General features: G+C 36.3%; 2 protein-coding genes across 7 annotated transcripts in view; both read right to left on the bottom strand.

The window, feature by feature from the left end:
* The window catches only part of LOC107559371 (abl interactor 1-like), a 22,080-nt gene extending 11,533 nt beyond the window's left edge, over nucleotides 1–10,547 (bottom strand). For 3 of the 4 annotated variants that reach the window (XM_016243160.1, XM_016243162.1, XM_016243161.1), the window contains exons 1-2: nucleotides 10,386–10,547; nucleotides 3,355–3,522 (exon numbers count right to left, since the gene is read on the bottom strand). In XM_016243160.1, the coding sequence (XP_016098646.1) occupies nucleotides 3,355–3,522; nucleotides 10,386–10,541 (324 nt within the window). In that variant the 5' untranslated portion in view covers nucleotides 10,542–10,547. Of the gene's footprint in view, nucleotides 1–2,103; nucleotides 2,268–3,354; nucleotides 3,523–10,385 lie in introns of those variants that run through there. The other variant, XM_016243163.1, reaches the window with a different exon arrangement.
* Nucleotides 10,548–14,754: 4,207 nt separating this feature from the next.
* Nucleotides 14,755–22,728, bottom strand: part of LOC107559369 (uncharacterized protein C1orf21 homolog) — a 19,383-nt gene continuing 11,409 nt past the window's right edge. For 2 of the 3 annotated variants that reach the window (XM_016243156.1, XM_016243158.1), the window contains exons 2-6: nucleotides 21,242–21,380; nucleotides 18,956–19,041; nucleotides 18,786–18,850; nucleotides 18,627–18,687; nucleotides 14,755–15,986 (exon numbers count right to left, since the gene is read on the bottom strand). In XM_016243156.1, the coding sequence (XP_016098642.1) occupies nucleotides 15,948–15,986; nucleotides 18,627–18,687; nucleotides 18,786–18,850; nucleotides 18,956–19,041; nucleotides 21,242–21,332 (342 nt within the window). In that variant the 5' untranslated portion in view covers nucleotides 21,333–21,380 and the 3' untranslated portion in view covers nucleotides 14,755–15,947. The remainder of the gene's footprint in view (nucleotides 15,987–18,626; nucleotides 18,688–18,785; nucleotides 18,851–18,955; nucleotides 19,042–21,241; nucleotides 21,381–22,728) is intronic. The other variant, XM_016243159.1, reaches the window with a different exon arrangement.

Here is a 22,728-nt window from a genome sequence, read left to right as displayed (position 1 = left end):
GTGGTGCGGTGGTTAGCGTGACACAGCGCGAAACCAGACTTCTTTTTTTCCTCAATGGAAAGCATATTTACACTGTTTGAATCGTTCCCTGTCCCCTATATAGTGCACTACGTGCCATTCACTGTACAGAAAATACTAATTCTGTGGACAAGTGACCGATTTCAACCGCGGCTTCAGCGTCTATTTTTATAGTGTAGGGGGCGGGCGCTTCGGATTCTAGAGAGCATTTGATTGGACAAAGTTTGATGAGAAGCTGAAGTACGATGTGACATCAAAAAAAAATCGTTGTGACGTTTTGGCGGAAGTGACGAACTGCAAGCTTTGAATGCTTATATCTTCTAAATGCGAATTTTGTCACGGTTTTGGCGTACACTGCCTTCTAGATAACCTTAAGACTAACATATTGATACTAACACCCAAAAAACTTCATGGGGACTTTAAGTCCCTGGGGTATATTTTTAGCAATAGCCAAAAAAAAAACATTGTATAGGTCAAAATTATCGATTTTTCTTTTATGCCAAAAATCATTAGGATATTAAGTAAAGATCATGTTCCATGAAGATATTTTGTAAATTTCCTACTGTAAATATATCAAAACTTAATTTTTGATCAGTAATATGCATCGCTAAGAACTTCATTTGGACAACTTTAAAGGTGATTTTCTCTGTATTTGAACTTTTTGGCACCCTCAGATTCCAGATTTTCAAATAGTTGTATCTCAGCCCAATATTGTCCTAACAAATCATACATCAACGGAAAGCTTATTTATTCGGCTTTCAGATGATGTATACATCTCAATTTCAAAACATTTACCCTTATGACGGGTTTTGTGGTCCAGGGTCACAAATGGTTGTCTTAAGTGAAAACTAGTTGCTTCGCAAAAAGTCTGTTTTGAGTTTAACATTTTCCAAATTTAATCAGAAGTCATTTAAGTGACAATGTTGAAAAATATAGGGCATGGCTTTAATTTCAATTAGTAGCAGCTCTGATTATAGGCAGAATTACAATAACAAGATGGCTTTCCTTATTGTGGTTAAAAATTAGTTGTATCATTGTAAAGATTTTGAAAAATTACTAATATCGTGGAAAGGATTTTGTTCATATTGCCTACCTCTAAGAAATTTAAACAGGGATCTGTCAGAAGGTTTACACATAAAATTTACTAGTCACGAATATTTTCTGTTTATTTTATTTCCAACAACTGAATGAATGAACACACAAATGAATGCCAACTGAATTATATAATAGTTTTTAACTTTGCATATTTGTGGTAAGCAGTGTGCAAAATTGGAGAATCATGTTCAATCCTGTGTATTGGTAAAAAAAAACATTATAGGTCATATTTTTGTCTCTTTGTTTTAAGATTAAACATTGGTTAAAGTTCTGGATTTACAATAAAAAAATTCAGCTTAAACCCTGATGCTACATTTTTCACTGAGATAAAAGTACTTTTTTTCAAAAAGTCTGTTTTGAGTTTAACATTTTCCAAATTTAATCAGAAGTCATTTAAGCGACAATGTTGAAAAATATAGGGCATGGCTTTAATTTCAATTAGTAGCAGCTCTGATTATAGGCAGAATTACAATAACAAGATGGCTTTCCTTATTGTGGTTAAAAATTAGTTGTATCATTGTAAAGATTTTGAAAAATTACTAATATCGTGGAAAGGATTTTGTTCATATTGCCTACCTCTAAGAAATTTAAACAGGGATCTGTCAGAAGGTTTACACATAAAATTTACTAGTCACGAATATTTTCTGTTTATTTTATTTCCAACAACTGAATGAATGAACACACAAATGAATGCCAACTGAATTATATAATAGTTTTTAACTTTGCATATTTGTGGTAAGCAGTGTGCAAAATTGGAGAATCATGTTCAATCCTGTGTATTGGTAAAAAAAAACATTATAGGTCATATTTTTGTCTCTTTGTTTTAAGATTAAACATTGGTTAAAGTTCTGGATTTACAATAAAAAAAAATTCAGCTTAAACCCTGATGCTACATTTTTCACTGAGATAAAAGTACTTTTTTTTTTCAAAGCATGCTGGGTAAGGAACACCTGGTTGTTTTTCGTTGGCGTTGTGGTACCCATGGCTGACCTGAGAGATATGGTTGATGGAGGACTCCATCCTGCGCAGCTGTGAAGCCTGAATATCCAACAGCTGCAGCACATTGTTGGCTAAGGCATTGATCTGATAGGCCACGCTCGCCAGGGACTGGGTAGTGTAGGCTTTGGTCTCCTCGAGGGCTTTCCTCTTGTCTTGTGCCTAAGCAGAGATTTAAAAAAAAAAGATCCCACAAGTTTTAAAGACATAGTTTGCACATATCGATTTTTCTTTTATGCCAAAAATCATTAGGATATTAAGTAAAGATCATGTTCCATGAAGATATTTTGTAAATTTCCTACTGTAAATATATCAAAACTTAATTTTTGATCAGTAATATGCATCGCTAAGAACTTCATTTGGACAACTTTAAAGGTGATTTTCTCTGTATTTGAATTTTTTTGCACCCTCAGATTCCAGATTTTCAAATAGTTGTATCTCAGCCCAATATTGTCCTAACAAATCATACATCAACGGAAAGCTTATTTATTCGGCTTTCAGATGATGTATACATCTCAATTTCAAAACATTTACCCTTATGACGGGTTTTGTGGTCCAGGGTCACAAATGGTTGTCTTAAGTGAAAACTAGTTGCTTCGCAAAAAGTCTGTTTTGAGTTTAACATTTTCCAAATTTAATCAGAAGTCATTTAAGCGACAATGTTGAAAAATATAGGGCATGGCTTTAATTTCAATTAGTAGCAGCTCTGATTATAGGCAGAATTACAATAACAAGATGGCTTTCCTTATTGTGGTTAAAAATTAGTTGTATCATTGTAAAGATTTTGAAAAATTACTAATATCGTGGAAAGGATTTTGTTCATATTGCCTACCTCTAAGAAATTTAAACAGGGATCTGTCAGAAGGTTTACACATAAAATTTACTAGTCACGAATATTTTCTGTTTATTTTATTTCCAACAACTGAATGAATGAACACACAAATGAATGCCAACTGAATTATATAATAGTTTTTAACTTTGCATATTTGTGGTAAGCAGTGTGCAAAATTGGAGAATCATGTTCAATCCTGTGTATTGGTAAAAAAAAACATTATAGGTCATATTTTTGTCTCTTTGTTTTAAGATTAAACATTGGTTAAAGTTCTGGATTTACAATAAAAAAATTCAGCTTAAACCCTGATGCTACATTTTTCACTGAGATAAAAGTACTTTTTTTTTTTCAAAGCATGCTGGGTAAGGAACACCTGGTTGTTTTTCGTTGGCGTTGTGGTACCCATGGCTGACCTGAGAGATATGGTTGATGGAGGACTCCATCCTGCGCAGCTGTGAAGCCTGAATATCCAACAGCTGCAGCACATTGTTGGCTAAGGCATTGATCTGATAGGCCACGCTCGCCAGGGACTGGGTAGTGTAGGCTTTGGTCTCCTCGAGGGCTTTCCTCTTGTCTTGTGCCTAAGCAGAGATTTAAAAAAAAAAGATCCCACAAGTTTTAAAGACATAGTTTGCACAAAAATTTTAATTCTGTCATTATGTACTCCCCCCTCATGTCATTGCTTGTGAAATATAGTTTCAACCCAGTCATCCACAATAAATGATTTTCCAAGCTAAAAGCTGTTGTGCCTTTGTGAATGATGATGTAAAAGCATCTTGGAATTTCTAATGGACTCTAGAGGAAATATTACATCTGATCAGATCGTCACGTGGAAAAAGTCATTGGCTGCTCAATGAAAGGTCAGTGATCCTCAGAGCGACAATGGGAAGTGATGGGCAAGTAACACACTAGATGCAGGTTCTTCCAGGATTGTCTATTATAAGTGTACTACTGATCAAAAATTATGGGGTCAGTATGATTTTCTAAAAGAAATTAATACTTTTATTCAGCAAGGATGCATTTTGTGTGACAATAAAGACACATACAATTACAAAAGATTTTCATTTCAAATAAATGCTGTTCTTTTGAACTTTCTATTCATCGAATCATCGTGAAAAAAGTGTACCGTGGTGTCCACAAAAATATTTAGTACAACTGCTAGCAGAACATTGATAACAATAAAACATGTTTTTGAGCAAATCAGCATATTAGAATGATTTCTGAAGGATCATGTGACACCGACGACTAGAGTAATGATGATTAAAATTCAGCTTTGATCACAGGAATTAATATAAGGATAAGATCCTTTAAAAATATTTACAAACATCAAAATAGAAAAGTTATTTTTGCAATATTTTACATTTTTTGTATACTATATATTTTTTTAGCAAATAAATGCAACCTTGGTGAGCATTAGAGCTTTTTTCAAAAACATAAAAAAAATCTTACCAACCCCAAACTTTTGAACGGTAATATTGCTGTAAATTGCTTTAAATAAACACATCTACTAATTAAAAAAGTGATCAGGACCCCAGTAATATAATGATTTGAATACATTTTATACACACTGGATAGCTGGCCAATCACAGCACAAAAGTGTGACAGAAATGTTACGCCCCTTACCATACTGTGATGCCGTGTTCCGGCGCGACGAGACAAAACCAATAAAACTCATTATAAACGAGGCATTCGTTGCATCCAGTGGGGACATAATTTCTGATTATAATGACTTACTGTCTTTTTACGCGTTGCATCGCGCTGGGTAAACATAAAACCATGTCTGCATTTGTGATCGGAGAAATGACAAACAACAAGCGCTACTCTACACTGCCCAAAACTCACGTTTGAATCGTCAGTGGCAAATTTTTTAAATATGAAAACGTACTGGCTGTGAGTCAGCATTATTTGTCAGAATCATAGACTGTATAGGGTCAGCATGCGTGCCGAAGGAATCAGCATATTAGAATGATTTCTGAAGGATCATGTGACACCGACGACTAGAGTAATGATGATTAAAATTCAGCTTTGATCACAGGAATTAATATAAGGATAAGATCCTTTAAAAATATTTACAAACATCAAAATAGAAAAGTTATTTTTGCAATATTTTACATTTTTTGTATACTATATATTTTTTTAGCAAATAAATGCAACCTTGGTGAGCATTAGAGCTTTTTTCAAAAACATAAAAAAAATCTTACCAACCCCAAACTTTTGAACGGTAATATTGCTGTAAATTGCTTTAAATAAACACATCTACTAATTAAAAAAGTGATCAGGACCCCAGTAATATAATGATTTGAATACATTTTATTGGGAGAAGAAAGTGGCTGCAGTGTGATATGAGACATGTGGTCAAATATACAATTTAGCAGTCATTATACAAAAACATTGATGCTGTGAATGACCAAGAAGGAGTATTTCATAGTAATAAAGCAAGAAATTCTGTAAACTATTCTGACAAATGATCTGATGAAACCAACAGGCAACAATAACAATAAAAAACTTTGGTTAAACAGTTTTCAGACAAGGGTGTGATTGAGACATAATTTCAGTGAGGATCCATATCCTATTGTTGTTCAAATTCTAAACTTTTAGCATTTCAAACAATTTCCTGTTTCATCAATAACTTACTATTTAGCTTAGCATGACAGACATGAACAAACATTAAAGGGGTCATATGATGCGATTTCAAGTTTTCCTTCCTCTTTGGAGTATTACAAGCTCTTGGTGCATAAAGAAGATCTGTAAAGTTGCAAAGACTAAAGTCTCAAATCCAAAGAGATATTCTTTATAAAAGTTAAGAGTCAGCCACGTCTACCTAAAACTGCTCGTTCTAACACGTCCCCACATATCTACGTCACGATGTGGGAAGATTTGCATAACTCCGCCCAAATGTTCACGCAAAGAAAGGCGTAACTTTTATTCTCACTGTAGTATTGTTGTTGCCGCCGCCACCATGTCGCGAAGACGCTGTGTGCTTCGTTGTGAAAGCCAAACTACACTCTTAAAAATAAAGGTGCTTCACGATGCCATAGAAGAACTTTCCTGGCTGTGTATTCCACAGTATCCTACTAGACTGCTACCCAAAAGCTCTAAAACAATGAATGACTTATGATTTAGACAGCAAAAACCAATGCGTTTTAATAATTAATAACATGATTATTTATCAGGTACCACTGGGTTTTCACTTATTATGTCCAAAATGTCATAAGTCTTGACTATGATTCCTATATTAACATTTATAGATGTACACCAATATTTAAATGTTTGGGGTTTGTAAATGTAGGCTATATTTTATGCTCACCAAGACTGCATTTACTTGAATAGTAAAAACAGCACTATTTTGAAAAACTAGTATAATTTAATTTATTTGATACGTTTTAAATTTGATTTGACATTTTAAACATTTTTAAAAATACTTTTTGTAATTTATTCCTGCTGGATTTTCAGCATTATTACTCCAGTCTTCAGTGTCGCATGATCCTTCAGAAATCATTCTAATATGCTGATTTGCTGCTCAAGAAACATTTCTAATTATTATGAATTATGAAAACCGTTGTACTGATTAATATTTTTGTGACAACATTCAAGATTGAAAATAAAGTTCAAAAGAACAGCATCTGTTTGAAAAGGAAATATTTTTTAACCGTATAAATGCCTCTGCTGTCACTTTTGATTAATTTAAAGAATCCTTACAGAATAAAAGTAGTAATTTCTTTCTTTTTTTAAAATCTGGTGTACAAGAAACATTTCTTATTATTCAGAAATAAGTTCAAAGGAACAGATTAAATCTTAAACGTAATTTCTGATCAATTTAATGCACCCTTCTGGAATAAAAGTATCAATTCCATTCAAATAATAATAATTTTGACCCCTACATTTTGAAGGTGGTGTACATATTCTTTGTCATGCCCAAATGAACACATTACTAAATCATGATTCATTCTACATGACACATTCTGGAATTCATTCACAAAGGGTTTTAAAACTGATTCAAAGTGCATGGTGCAAGTCATTGATATGACTAACTTCTGTCTAGTGCCATAGATCCCTGCTTTGGACCTCTTCTCCAGAACGATACACCCACCAAAACCTCAAGAGAGACATCTTGCGATCATTTAGTCCTCTCACGAGTCCTCTGTGAATATCTGAGAATGTCTTTCTCATGTTGTACGTTCAAGATATTTGTGGTCACATGCTTTCGTTACATAAGCCAATAATGAGCTGTCAACAGATGACTGATGATCTCATGTGTTTTTAATTAATTCATTAATTTATTTAGAAAACTAACGTGTATTTTTTGTTATGCATGTCCCAACTGATATATAGAATTTGCAATTGTCAGAGAATTCAATTAAATTGTTATCTTATTTTATTTTAGTATAATATATTATTTGAAGGCCTCTGAATCAAATCAAATCATAATCATATTGCATCATGGTCTAAGGTATCAGCAAATATCGTATTTCGTGATGAAATGTCCAATTTCACTTTCATTTATTACATTTTATCAGCAAAACATATTGCTTTATATTTCCCAATAAACCCAAAACAATGCCACATTTTTAATTTGGACAAAAACTAGGGCCAGAGCTGTGAAAATACTTTTTTTTTTAAACAAACCTCTTCCTCGCACATTTATATTGCTTAAGTTCAATAAATTTGAATCTACAGGTGCATCTCAATACATTTGAATGTCGTGGAAAAGTTCATTTATTTCAGTAATTCAACTCAAATTGTGAAACTCGTGTATTAAATAAATTCAATGGACACAGACTGAAGTAGTTTAAGTCTTTGGTTCTTTTAATTGTGATGATTTTGGCTCACATTTAACAAAAACCCACCAATTCGACATTCTAATTTATTGAGATGCACCTGTTTATGAAGTATTGAGTTATGGTCTGAGGACCGCTGGCTTTATGGGTAGTGACAGATGAACAAAAACTAGGCTATGAGATGAAAATCAAATCAAATGGTACTGTGTAAAGAACATCCCACCGATCATAAATTTCACCAAGACGAATTTCAAAGTGATTCCGTTATGTTCAGACCTACTATCAGGTAAAGCTGTGTCTAAATAACTTGTGTATCATATAACTACATGCTCTTAGTCCATATGTAGAGTACTGAGGGTTAAACAAATACTACATACATTTGAACCTGTGATTAAATCATTCAAGGGAATGATTATTTCATTCTTATTCCACTTATTATCACTGCAGAATGCCCTAATAAAACACAATACCCATTTATTATGATTCTCTATGGGGTTCAGGTCTGGTGAGTTTGCTGGCCAGTCAAGCACACCAACACCATGGTCATTTAACCAACTTTTGGTGCTTTTGGCAGTGTGGGCAGGTGCCAAATCCTGCTGGAAAATGAAATCAGCATCTTCAAAAAGCTGGTCAGCAGAAGGAAGCATGAAGTGCTCCAAAATTTCTTGGTAAACGGGTGCAGTGACGTTGCTTTTCAAAAAACACAATGGACCAACACCAGCAGATGACATTGCACCCCAAATCATCACAGACTGTGGAAACTTAACACTGGACTTCAAGCAACTTGGGCTATGAGCTTCTCCACCCTTCCTCCAGACTCTAGGACCTTGGTTTCAAATGAAATACAAAACTTGCTCTCACCTGAAAAGAGGACTTTGGACCACTGGGCAACAGTCCAGTTCTTCTTCTCCTTAGCCCAGGTAAGACGCCTCTGACGTTGACTGTGGTTCAGGAGTGGCTTAACAAGAGGAATACAACTGTAGCCAAATTCCTTGACACATCTGTGGAAAAGTTCGTTTATTTCAGTAATTCAACTCAAATTGTGAAACTCTGAAGCTGTTTAAGTCTTTGGTTCTTTTAATTGTGATGCTTTTGGCTCACATTTAACAAAAACCCACCAATTCCAGGTAAGACGCCTCTGATGTTGTCTGTGGTTCAGGAGTGGCTTAACAAGAGGAATACGACAACTGTAGCCAAATTCCTTGACACGTCTGTGTGTTGTGGCTCTTGATGCCTTGACCCCAGCCTCAGTCCATTCCTTGTGAAGTTCACTCAAATTCTTGAATTGATTTTGCTTGACAATCCTCATAAGGCTGCGGTTCTCTCGGTTGGTTGTGCATCTTTTTCTTCCACACTTTTTCCTTCCACTCAACTTTCTGTTAACATGCTTGGATACAGCACTCTGTGAACAGCCAGCTTCTTTGGCAATGAATGTTTGTGGCTTACCCTCCTTGTGAAGGGTGTCAATGATTGTCTTCTGGACAACTGTCAGATCAGCAGTCTTCCCCATGATTGTGTAGCCTAGTGAACCAAACTGAGAGATCATTTTGAAGGCTCAGGAAACCTTTGCCGGTGTTTTGAGTTGATTAGCTGATTGGCATGTCACCATATTCTAATTTGTTGAGATTGTGAATTGGTGGGTTTTTGTTAAATGTGAGCCAAAATCATCACAATTAAAAGAACCAAATACTTAAACTACTTCAGTCTGTGTGCACTGAATTTATTTAATACACGTTTCACAATTTGAGTTGAATTACTGAAATAAATGAACTTTTCCACGACATTCTAATTTATTGAGATGCACCTGTACTACAACTTTTGGACATCTGAAGCAATGCTTCTCAACAGGCTCTCTCACAGGTCTGTGCTTTTATAGTAGGTGTGTGAGTGAAAAGGCTTGAGTGAGAGACAGACACATTAACACACAGGTGTGTCAGCAATAACTAATTCACACCAACACCGACATTTCGCGTCTAGGCGTCTCGCCATTCTACCTCACAGGCAATACACATTTGCTACACACACACACGCACGCACGCGCGCGCGCGCGCATAAATGATATTCACTGCACGTTCCACCGGCATTTAATATAGCGTTGCCAAAACGTGGATGAAATTCAATAGCGTTTAGAGGTTGAAATGAATATGGAATACCTGGGCTTTCATCAAACAGCAGAATCCCGCGGATAAAGAAAACATTGGAACATTCAGAGCATGACGTTTCAGTTCGAAAAATGACGTATTGGCTTCGAACACATTTGCAGTCGATACATTGACGCTGCTTGACCTGCAATATGCTATTAGATAGCGTAAAACTAGATTGGTTTCTAACAATCTTTGGGGCGTTTTTTTTACCATTAAGCCTTGTATATCTTTATTTTTTTAAAGATTTGTCTCCACCCATTGTAGCGAAAGCCGCACGTCTCTGACACACCCTCTGAAAGTGAATTCGTGCATTAGCCTTCAACAACGCAAATATCATCCACATCCAAACCCTCAGCATTCATATTAAATGAAGATGCAGCGCGTATCGTGACTCGATGCGCCCTCGTAAGCGTTTTAACGAGGATCCTCTGTAGCGCTACATATGCAGTGCTCGCATTTCAATCACATCCACACTGATTCAGATAATACATGAAAGGAGAAGGTAATTTCTTCGATCCATACCTGGACATAATTGTTCTCGCAATATTCCGCGACCCTTGAAAGGTTTTGGTAGCTCTCCACAAGGGCTCTTTTTCCAGCCGGGATTTCTTCCTCTAACAACATTTGTAGCTCTGCCATCTTACATCCCTCTGCATTGCTCTTCTCCCCCTCTTTCATTGAAACCAGCAATTTAAATCTGTATTTAACCTTAGAATGATCGCAAAGTAAAAAGAGGTGCTAAACTCTGATTTTGTGGTGGCTGTGCTTTAAAAGTAAATCTTCTGTAAAAGTAAAACTACTGTAAGGTTAACCCTGCCTGGTGTAAAAGTTTAAAAACCATTGACAGTTGAAAACATTCCTTAGAAATTTAGAAAAGTAATCAAAAAGGAATGAAATGTAATCAGTTACATTACTTTAATAAAGTAATTGAAATAGTTACACTACTTATATTTTAAACAGGGTAACTTGTAGTCAGTAACCTATTACATTTCCAGAATAACCTTCCCAACCCTGGACAGGAAGGGCAATGGAAGATCCCAAATCTATTCAGAGGAGGTTTGAAGCGGCTCTTAAAGTGATCCAGAGTTTACCTAAAGATGGTATTACCTCTTTATTAAAGGAACACTCCACTATTTTTGAAAATAGGCTCATTTTCCAACTCCCCTAGAGTTAAACAGTTGAGTTTTACCGTTTTCGAATCCATTCAGCCGATCTCCGGGTCTGGTTGTAGCACTTTTAGCTGTAGCTTAGCATAGATCATTGAATCTGATTAGACCGTTAGCATCTCGCTCAAAAATGACCAAAGAGTTTTTATATTTTTCCTATTTAAAACTTGACTCTTCTGTAGTTACATCTTGTACTAATACCGTAATAATCAAATAATAATCAAGGAACTTTGCTGCCGTTCCATGTGTGCAGCAGGCGCAATGATATTACGCAGCGCCTGAAAATAGGCTTATTGGAAGAGAGAGCGAGAACTAAAGGAAGAAATGTATTTGTTTGTCATGTCAGAGCGATATAAAGGGGAGTATGTGATGCTTTTCCTAGGGTTCGGGAGTTCACAGGGTCCATTTGGCAGATGTGAGCGTGACTGGGGCCAACACGCAACAAGGGGGACACAGAGAGCCTCAGTGTGGGAGTCAGGATGGAAAACCACAGCGACACTTGGACCGGTCCAGACTGACAGAATCTCAGCAGGCAGTGGAAGAGGTTGGGCTTGAATCAGTGTTTGAATGAGTCTTGAGCACCATGACGTCAACAAGCAATAATGTGATCAACAAGCTCATTTTCCACATAAACTTACAATGCGAGTGAATACTATTATACTTCTGCTAGGAATCATTTCCTAAAAAGGCAAGACTCTATTACTATTGCATCGTGGCATTTATTGTAGTCTATATTGATATTTATTTCCTTTCATCAATGAGCTGGGATTCATATAATAACAAGAAAGAAGTCACACTTTATACTTTGAACCCTGTAAAACCTGACATATGAAATAAGTCAGAATTTTTTTTTTTTAATGGCACAGTTTAATGAACCTAAAAAGAGAAAAGAATGTTTGATATATTGATACATAAAAATTCATAAAATTCTGATGTATCAAATAAGATACATCAAATATATCATATTTAATACTAGGGCTGGGTATCGATTCAGATGTCCCGATTCGATTCGATTTTGATTCGCAAGCTCTCGATTTGATTCGATTCTTGGTTCGATTTATTCAAAAGTAACAGTAAAGTCATTTATAATTTACAAAAGATTTCTATTTCAAATAAATGCTGTTCTATTCATCAAAGAATCCTGAAAGAAATGTAGCATGGTTTCCACAAAAATATTAAGCAGCACAACTGTTTTCAACATTGACTATAATAATCAGAAATGTTTCTTGAGCAGCAAATCAGCAAATTAGAATGATTTCTGAACATCAGGTGACACTGAAGACTGGAGGAATGATGCTGAAAATACAGCTCTGAAATCACAGGAATAAATACATTTTGCAGTATATTAAAATAGAAAATAGTATTAAATTGTCATTTTTACAATATTTTAATTTTAATTGTAAATTTTACAACATTACTGTTTTTTTTACTGTATTTTGGATAGGTTTTGAATGAACCGTTTCTATGGTGTACACTCTTAAAAATAAAGGTGCTTCACGATGCCATAGAAGAACCTTTTTGTCTAAATGGTTCCATAAAGAACCTTTAACATCTGAAGAACCTTTCTGTTTCACAAAAGCTTCTTTGTGGCGAAAGAAGGTTCTTCAGATTATAAAAAGGTAAGAAAGAGATGGTTCTTTAAAGAAACTTTGACTGAATGGTTCTTTGTGGAACCAAAAAGGGTTCTTCTATGGCATCGCTTGAAGAACCTTTTGAAGCACCTTTATTTTTAAGAGTGTATTAGGTTGTTTATATATGAGCAGGTAGTTTGCAGTCATTTGAATATATCTCAGCCTTTAATGATCCTTTTCTGACACATTACGCATATTTTTACATTTTCCTCAGAGTTATTACATTCCAGACTAGAGGAAAAATGCAGGAAAAATAAAGTCTTTTGACTTTTAAAATATGGGCAGAAACCAAATGCCAGGGAAGCTCGTCTGTTATAGCTTTTGGAAATGGAGATTAATTATAAAAATAAAATGTGACCCTGGACCACAAAACCAGTCATAAGGGTCAATTGTTTTTTAAATCATCTGAAAGCTGAATAAATAAGCTTTCCATTGATGTATGGTTTATTAGGATAGGACAATATTTGGCCGAGATACTATTTGAAAATCTGGAATCTGAGGGTGCAAAAAAATCTAAATATTGAGAAAATCACCTTTAAAGTTGTCCAAATGAAGTTCTTAGCAATGCATATTACTAATCAAAAATTAAGTTTTTAGATATTTACAGTAGAAATTGACAAAATATCTTCATGTGATCAACATGAATTTTACTTAATATCCTAATGATTTTTCGCATAAAAGAAAAATCGATAATTTTGACCCATACAATGTTTTTTTTGTGGCTATTGCTAAAAATATACCCCAGCGACTTAAGACTGGTTTTGTGGTCGAGGGTCACAAATGTGTGTGGACAAATTCACTGTTTCAAATTGAAAAGCTCAGACTGTCTTACTGATATGAATGTGTTCTGGCATACAGTATATGTGGACCGTTAAATCTACGACAATGTATGTAGTATATTTTTTTAAGCAGCAGACATACAATACTTATGTTATTGTTATTGTAAAGCTGGTAATTCTTTTGTAAGATGAATAAAGAATTTGAATGGATAATTGTGTTTTTGACTGCTTAAAAGAGACAGACAGATAGATTCATGACGGAGAATATGGAAGATTTGTCCTAAAATCAAAGACAATCAATGTCGGCCCATTGAGATACTGTAGTGCTTTCCACACAGACTGAAATATAGGGAGCACAATAACAACCTGGTAGTGTCCAAAAACTTGATAATACTACTTAATGAAAGAAGAACTGTTTCCAAAACAGGTTTCCCAATGGGGCTGTTCACACAGAATGCTTTTTCAATTACATTGTGCTACTTTTCCATTGTTTTTCTATGTAAACACATGATAGACGGAAGTGTTTGACCACAAAATGGTATCTGGCAAGGGCCCGGACCTTCAGTAGTACACTTCACCGAGACTTAAACAAGGTCTCATACCTGCTTTATAAGCCTTAATGTCATTATGCTTTAACACATGATGCTGTGATTTACTGTATCTCTCACAGGTTGCGAAGTATATTGGACAGAGGTGCCCCGATGCTCTTGTGTGCAGTGGCTTCTGACTCAAGTCTTGTGTACCAGAGACTGTGTGAAGGCTTCCTGACCCCCGACCCTCCAGTGGACATCCAAGACCAAGGCCGCCGACAGCATCGCAAACGGAGGTTACAGACGTGAGAGAAACACCCAGATGATACAGCCAGACTGTGATTCTTAGCTCTCCAGATGTGAGGATTGGGCAGTGCGTCCAGTTCGAATGCATTTATGAACTCATATTATCTTTGAAGATGAGAGAGACTGAATTTATAAGATCAGCTTAGACATGGACCGTATTTGTGTGTATGAGTGGATCCATGCTGCTTTTGTCTGTTATACAGAGCATTACACAAACACAACACCACTGAGGTGCTCTTCTTTACTCAAATACTTGAAATGTCAGATGTGTAAAATTGCACGTTCACAGAGAAAGCTGAAAAATACATTGGTATTTGTATTGTGTTTATAATCCATCTTAAAGGGATAGTTCACCCAGAATTCAAATTCTCATTATTTACTCACCCTCATGTTGTTCCAAACCTGTATTACTTTAGTTTTTCAGTCAGACAGAACAGAGCTGGAAAAAACATCAATAAACCAGATGCCTTTGCTTTTCCTTGGTTAGTTGATCATTGTGTATTTATTTATTCTTTCACTCAGCATCGCACTTGCATTTTTGGCAATATTGTTTGGCCCATCTGTGTACATAGAGAACTTAAGCATACATGTGGGACACTGTTCACTTTAGTGTGAAATTAATGGCTTACTGTTGTCTCTCATTTCAGAAAAGAAAACACTGTTTGCTTAAGGCTATGGCAAATTACTGTCACACTGTAAAAGGAAGAAGCACTTCCTGGTAATAAAAACGTATCTATGTAAAACTTTCGGAAGGCTGGTTTTGAAACTTGTACTGGTTTTCAACTCAAGAATAGTGACTATAAATGTCAAGCAAACGTATGATATCCACCTGTAGAATATAGAATAAAATGAGTTATCTGAAAACTACATGATCTTAAGATACTGTAACTGGCGTCTCTAAACACGGCTAGATGCTGTGATCTATCTCAACTGTCCAACACGTCCTCAAGTCCAGCCCTGAAGGAACTGCACTGCCCTTATCTAACAAACAAATCTAGTGATGATACATACAGCACTGCTGTCCTGAGCATTGTAACATAACTCAAAGAAAAAGGTCAAAAAGACATACATAATACACTGTGGGTGAAAAATACTTGCTCACGTCGTTAAAAAAAACAATTGGAATGCTAAAAATGGCCTTGTGTTTGTGTCCAAACGCTTTCACTTCCTGTGTCTCAACAGCATGACCTGGACAAAATCACGTTAAGTCTCTCGGTAAGCAAGTCCTCCTAAGGAGATATCATCTCCACCGCTGGTCTACCACGTGTAGTGTCCATGTCAAAGGAAGGGCGAATTCCAGGATTCTCCACATGGCTCTCTCCACTGTATGTAGTCTATGTGTAGGAGAAGGCTTATGGGTAGTGTAAGGCAAGGGATTGAGGAACAGTCTGAAAATGGCTTTCCCATTCAAAACTTGGGCCAAATCCCAGTCTCCTTAACCATGGGATTTCCATGCCCCCCCCTACCATTTAAATACTGGTCCTCAAGAGTTTCAAAAACGGACCTGTAAGACATTTGGGAGAGTGTGTAGATTGTAAACAGAGTGGATAACTGGGCTGAATGTCACTTGATCCCACGCTCTTGAAGATTAATACTTGTTGGGTAAGGAGGCATGGGGGAACTTTGGGACAGGAATGACTCAATGTTGGCGCGAGTCAAACGTCTCAGCATGCTATGTCATATCCTCATTCTCTGAGCAGTAGTCCCGTCCCTGTAAATATAAAAGTTGTATAAAGAAAAGGCACCTCGAAATTAAAATAGACAGGTATAGTATATAATATTATAATTCCATGCATATTCTTCCATTTTTTATTATTTAAAGAAGAAACCAAATCAATGTATAGTTGACATTTGAGGCTTGATTCTATAGGAAAGCAGTGTTTTTAGCGTGTTCATTTTCATAGAAAAATATGGCACGCAGTTGCTTTAAACAATGGTATAACGCTATTCAAACCATCATTCAGGATGATAATTACGATAATCGTAATTAGTCACCGCAATTACAATTTCAAGGGAATAATCAACAATAATGATTTTTGTCAGAATTGTGCAGCCCTACTTGCCACCATAAGGTGTTCTGTTCTGAGTGTTTTTAGCACATCACTATGTGGTTGCTAGGGTGTTCTGGGAGGCTGTTGGGGCCAATTCAAAAGAGCCCACCTCAAAATATTTATGATATTCTGGTCCCTTTGTCTACCAGGAAAAAAATCATAATTAAAATGGATTGGAAAAGCACAAACAGTGTGTGATGAACTGTGTATTACTCGTGGTTAAGCTGAAAGTGTACTTCTATTTTGATGCAAACACCTAAGCCCAAAGTATACTTTGGTTTTTGTGCGAATGCTTAAGCATAAAGTATATTTCAGTTTTTACAAGGGTTGTAACGGTACATGTATTTATCCCGTTTGGTTCATGCAGTCAGATGACGAATACAGTCAGTCAAAGGCAATCAATCCAGAAGGGGGTGAGTACGGTAATGCAACGCTAACCGCAACAACAGGAATAAGAACCGGTTTTTAGTTTTATTTTGGCCGATCTCTATTCCAGAATTGCACACAAACCGCATAGCAATCATTTCCCAAAATGTAATTTGTGTGGAATTTTTATAAAGTCTGTAAAGAGGAGAAAATACTGTACCGCGCAGATCAAGCTCACTGTACGCGATGCTTCAAATATAGGAAGACAAATATGTGGGGGTTTATATGAATGTATCTCTGAGAGGAACTGACCGTCTTCAGAAATGTTTCGATAGCATTTTCTTTTCCTCTAACATCCATATAATGCATATTAAAGTAGTGTTTATATGCGTAGGTAACCGAGGAAACTCTATACAAATGCTGTTCCATAGGCGCCACCTGCTGTCAGAGAATAAATTTTCATTTTCATTCAGTCCGTCTGCAGTTGTTTTGTGCAGATGTCTTGTGTAACATAATTTCACAAATCTAAAGTCAGACCATTCTGTTTTTGCTTGAAATTATATAATCTAATTCAAATCAAAACCTACATGTATGTAGCACTACTGTCTGTTCAAAATAAATGAAAAAAAACAAAAACAAATCTGTTGTACTGAACCCCAAAAAAGAGGTACGCATTGAACCGTGACTTCTGTGTACCGTTACACCCCTAGTTTTTACACAAAACACTTAAATCCACAGTAAACTTAAGTTTTTACGCAAATGCTTAAGCTTAAAGGGGGTAGTCGTGGCCTAATCGTTAGAGAGTCGGACTTATAACCCAAAGGTTGCGGGTTCGAGTCTCAGGTCCGGCAGGAATGGTCAGTGGGGAGTGAATAACCAACGCTCTCTTCCACTCTGAATACCACGACTGAGGTGAGACCCTTGAGAAAGTCACCGAACCCCCAACTGCTCCCCGGGCGCCGCAGCACATGGCTGCCCACTGCTCCGGGTGTGTGTGTGTTCACTGTGCACTTGGATAGGTTAAATGCAAAGCACAAATTCCGAGTATGGGTCACCATACTTGGCCACATGTTACTTCACTATACTTCAAAGTATATTTCCGTTTTTAACCAAACACTTAAGCCCAAAGTATACTTCGGTTTTGACACAAATGTACAGCTGAACACACAGCCTTTCAATGTATACTCCATTTAGTGTGCATAGTGTGCGCAAACTCAGGCAGTCGACACATGCGCACTAGCAGATTTCATCATTGTCCAGTGTCTGTGCTACTTCTCTCCCAAAACTGTGACTGCAAAAATGTCTCTGAACTCAGACTTGAGGACTCCTGTTAACCCCCTGAAGGCCCGGGTATACTTCATTTTCAATGTTCTGCTCTATCTCATGCACAGCTTTTAAAGTATAACCAACCATGGATGAGCACAGATGGATGAGTTTGACACATGTGGAGTACCACCTAGTGGACTCTTTCGGTCTAAACATTCACCTCGCGCCTGCAATGTTGTACTCACAGATGTCCGCGGACACTCCTGATGATGAAAATTACAGCATTCGGACAGTGCACAGACCGTCACAGAACGGGGAAGGCTAAAGTATACGTTGGGCTTGGGACAAGTACTCATCAACGCAGCAGTCTCGTGTTGTCTTGAGTAGTTGTTGTTGCTTTTCCGTCTCCATTTCTTTGTTGACTGTGAAACAATGACCCAGGACCGTAGTAATTTGTGCAAAAAAAAAAGATCGGCGTATATGCAAGCTGAGCGTATATAGTACGTGTGGTTTAAAAAATCTGGCTGCATGCATACAGTACACGCATACAATTTTAAATCACACACACTGTATGCATACCTTAGCGTAAAAACCAAAGTATACTTTGGGCTTTAAGGACTTGACAAATCCTCTCATCCTATGAGCAATAGTAATGCTACTTCACGCACCTTTTCAATCTTCTCATCCAGCATCCTGAAGAACTCCTGCTGGCTCTCTGAAGAGTGGATACTGAGGAACAATCAAGACTTGGTGACCATATCATTGGTCATCTTCTCTCCATTACTGAATACTAGTTACTCAAGACCAGAAACCAAACACAAACTCACCTTATCTTATTACTACTCCCGGTGGCATCTTTATGCCTGCCCTTGTGCAAAAATGTGCTCTTTTCCTGCAAGACATAAAGAAGAAAAATGAATGTTCTCCAGGATGGTAAAATGATTATTTGGAGATACATAATACTATGGATCATGTATACTAATGCATCAATCTTTACCAAGTTCTCTTGGTTTCGTGTGTTTGTGCGCTCCTCTTCTCCATGCATGTACTTCACCTTCTCAACTCCTTTCAATTTGTACTCATCTACACAGAAAGAGTAAAGTACACTTAAAATCACCTGGACACCGGATTCTTAATCCATTGCACTTCAGAGTTAAACAACATATTTAACAAAATAACCCTGAATTACCACCAATACTCACCAAGAAATTTCTTTTAAATACATTGCATTTATGGATGATGTACAGTAACATATTATATCAAGTACATAAAAATCAAGTACCAGGAATGTACTAATTTTATACTGACTTTAAGGTTGCTTATTTAACCTCAGAAGAACAAGGCATGACATGTCATCACTGTTGAAGGGCAGTTAAATCCAGGTCACTCCAGAAGGACTGTTTTTAATAACTGAACTGTAATTCACTTTGGATAGAAGTACCTGCTAAATCACCACTTATACTAATAGGACTGTAAAGGCTGATTTGTTATAAACTGTATTCCCACTGCGACACCAACAAGAGCTTAAAAATTATACCACTTCTCAAGTTCATTTAGCCCTATATCTGTCTTTTTTGGTCATATATATATATATACACTAATGTTCAAAAGTTTGGGATCAGAACGATTTTTTGTGTTTTTTTATGCTCATCAAGGCTGCATTTATTTGATCAAAAATACAGGAAAAAATGTAATATTGTGAAATATTATTACGATGTAAAATAATGTTTTTCTATTTTGATATACATTAAAATCTAATTTATTCCTGTGATGCAAAGCTGAATTTTCAGCATCATTCCTCCAGTCTTCAGTGTCACATAATCCTTCAGAAATCATTCTAATATGCTGATTTATTATCAGTGCTGGAAACTGTTGTGCTGCTTAATATTTTTTTTGGAACCTGTGATACTTTTTTTCAGGATTCTTTGATGAATAAAAAGAAGAGCATTTATTTAAAATAGAAAACTTTTCTAACAATATACACTACCGGTCAAAAGTTTGGGGTCAGTACATTTTTATTCTTTCTTTTTTTTTTTTTTGTAAGAAATTAAAACTTTTATTCAGCAAGGATGTGTTAAATTGATAAGAAGTGTTAGCAAAGATTTATTTAGTTAGAAAAGATTTATATTTTGAATAAATGCTGTTCTTTTTAACATTTTATTCATCAAAGAATCCTGAAAAAAGTATCGCAGTTTCCAAAAAAATATTTGGCAGCACAACTGTTGCCAACATTGATAATTCTAATAATAAATCAGAATATTAGAATGATTTCTTAAGGAACATGTGACACTTTAGACTGGAGTAATGGCTGATGGAAATTCAGCTTTGCATCACAGAAATAAATTATATTTTAAAGGATATTCAAATAGAAACCATTATTTTATATTGTAATAAAATTTTGCAAGATTACGGTTTTTTTTCTGTATTTTTGATCAAATAAAAAAATGCAGCCTTGACGAGCATAACAGACTTCTTTAAAAAAACATCCCATAAAAGATCCCAAACTTTTGACTGGTAGTGTGTGTGTGTGTGTATATATATATATATATATGTGTGTGTGTGTGTGTGTGTGTGTATCCTTTAAAAATTTGAGTTGGTAAATTTTTGAAAATGTTTTTGAAAGAGGTTGTATGCTCACTACAGTAAAAACAGTAATATTGTGAAATATTATTACAATTTGTTTTCTATTTTAATATATTTTAAAATGATAATTTATTTCTTTATTTTTGAGACGGTCAAAAATGTTCAGCATCATTACTCCAGTCTTCAGTGTCACATGATCCTTCAGAAATCATTCTAATATGCTGATTTGCTGCTCAGGAAACATTTTTTTTTCAGGATTCTTTGCATTCTTAGCATTTATTGGAAATAAAAATCTTTCATAATGTATAAGTCTTTACGGTCACATTTGATCAATGTAATACATACAAATAAATATATATATATATATCTGTGTGTGTGTGTGTGTGTGTGTGTGTGTGTACAATTCTGTAAGCGGCATTGCAAGTATTATTAACTAATAACTAATGTTAATTGCAATATTCCATATTGTGTGTACAAGATGTTTATGAGTAATGTTATACTGCAAAATAAAACAAACACATAGGCTACATCAGCTACATGTTTACATTTAATACAATTTTGAATTGTATTAAATTCAACTTTGCATCCAATTCACTCCATATACAGTCAACTCTAAGTCAGGAACCGAATTGGAATTTTCTCTATTAATATCACATTATCTAAACGTGAATATCTGTGGACACACAGCTGCGACACTGACCGGAGAAGGCATCTCCGTTGCTGTAGGCCTTACCCCGGCCCTCTTCATCACTGGGTACAGATGACAACTGCTTGGCTGAGGTGCAGCCCATCGCCTCACTTCCTCTCCTCTCCTTCCTGCATGGCACTCTCTGCTGCACCTGACCCAACAAACACAGGCATGAGTTCACACAGAGCTGCAGCAAAAATACAAGCATTCAGTACTCAAATCAGACAATCTACATAAACATACAATAAATACAGTAGCATGTAGTCTAACATGGAGCTTAGTCTATCTGTACTGATATTCGCTGAACTTCAGTTTTATATCTGGGTGTGTCACATTTATGTTTCCTGCTCGTGCTGAACATCTGATATGAATTTGGGTTAATGGGACACAGGCCTCAGCAGTGGATGCTGATGCGTTTGGACATCAGCCATTAGAAATAGAGACTAGAAATGGTGGGATGAACTGATAAGGGGAAAAAAACAGGTTTGTGAGGATTAAACATACATAACGTAAACGCATATGAGGATTCATGTACTCAGGGACTGCTCAAGGGCCCCTCAGTCGTGGTATTGAAGGTGGGAGAGAGCACTGTACATTCACTCCCCCCACCTACAATCCCTGCCGGTACGAGACTCGAACCCGCAACTTTTGGGTTATGAGTCAGACTCTCTAACCATTAGGCCACAACTTCCCTTGTAACCCAAAGGTTAAAAGTAAAGTTGTTTGGCAACGAGATATTTCAGCCATACAAATTTTACATTTTGCTACTCTAGAATTTTTTTTTGTTTTTGTGATGGTTACTTTATGGTTTGTTACTGCTGACATGTTTACCTGTACAGTTATGGTAGATTATTGTGTAGAGTGATCAGATGCATTTTAAATAATTGCTAAAAGCTTCATTGGCCAAAAATACGAACTTTTCAAAAAAAAAAAAAAAAAAAAATTAAAATTTCATTGTTTTTTGATCCTGACACAAAATGAGCTAACATTAATTGACTAATATCAGCAGCACACGTGAAAGTGTGAATGAGTACTAGTCAGGTGAAATCACTATCATACTAATTAGATTGTAAGAGCAGACTGATTGCTATAAAAGGAGGGAAGAAGCGCTTCCAATCATTGTGTTCTTGTTGCAATGGTTACCCCCAAAGAAACACGTGCAGCCATCAACGCTTTGCATCAAAGTGGCCTCACATGCGAGGAAATTGCTACAAATAATATTGCACCTGAAAGAGCCATTTACCGGATCATCAAGAACTTCAAGAAGAGAGGTTCGACTGCAGTGAAGAAGTCTTCAGGATGTCCCAGAGTGTCCAGCAAGCACCAGGACGTCTCCTCCTGAGGATTCAGCTACGGAATCGAGTCAGCAGCAGTGCAGAGCTTGCTCAGGAATGGCAGCAGGTTGGTGTGAGAGCACTTGCACGCACAGTGAGGCCAAGACTTTTGGACCACGGCCTGATGTCAAGAAGGGCAGCAAAGAAGCCACTTCTCTCCAAGAA

This window comes from Sinocyclocheilus grahami, unplaced genomic scaffold (genome assembly GCF_001515645.1).
Source record: "Sinocyclocheilus grahami isolate Dianchi unplaced genomic scaffold, SAMN03320097.WGS_v1.1 scaffold682.1, whole genome shotgun sequence".
Classification (NCBI taxonomy): Eukaryota; Metazoa; Chordata; class Actinopteri; order Cypriniformes; family Cyprinidae; genus Sinocyclocheilus; species Sinocyclocheilus grahami.
This window is presented reverse-complemented; position numbering and strand designations above follow the sequence as displayed.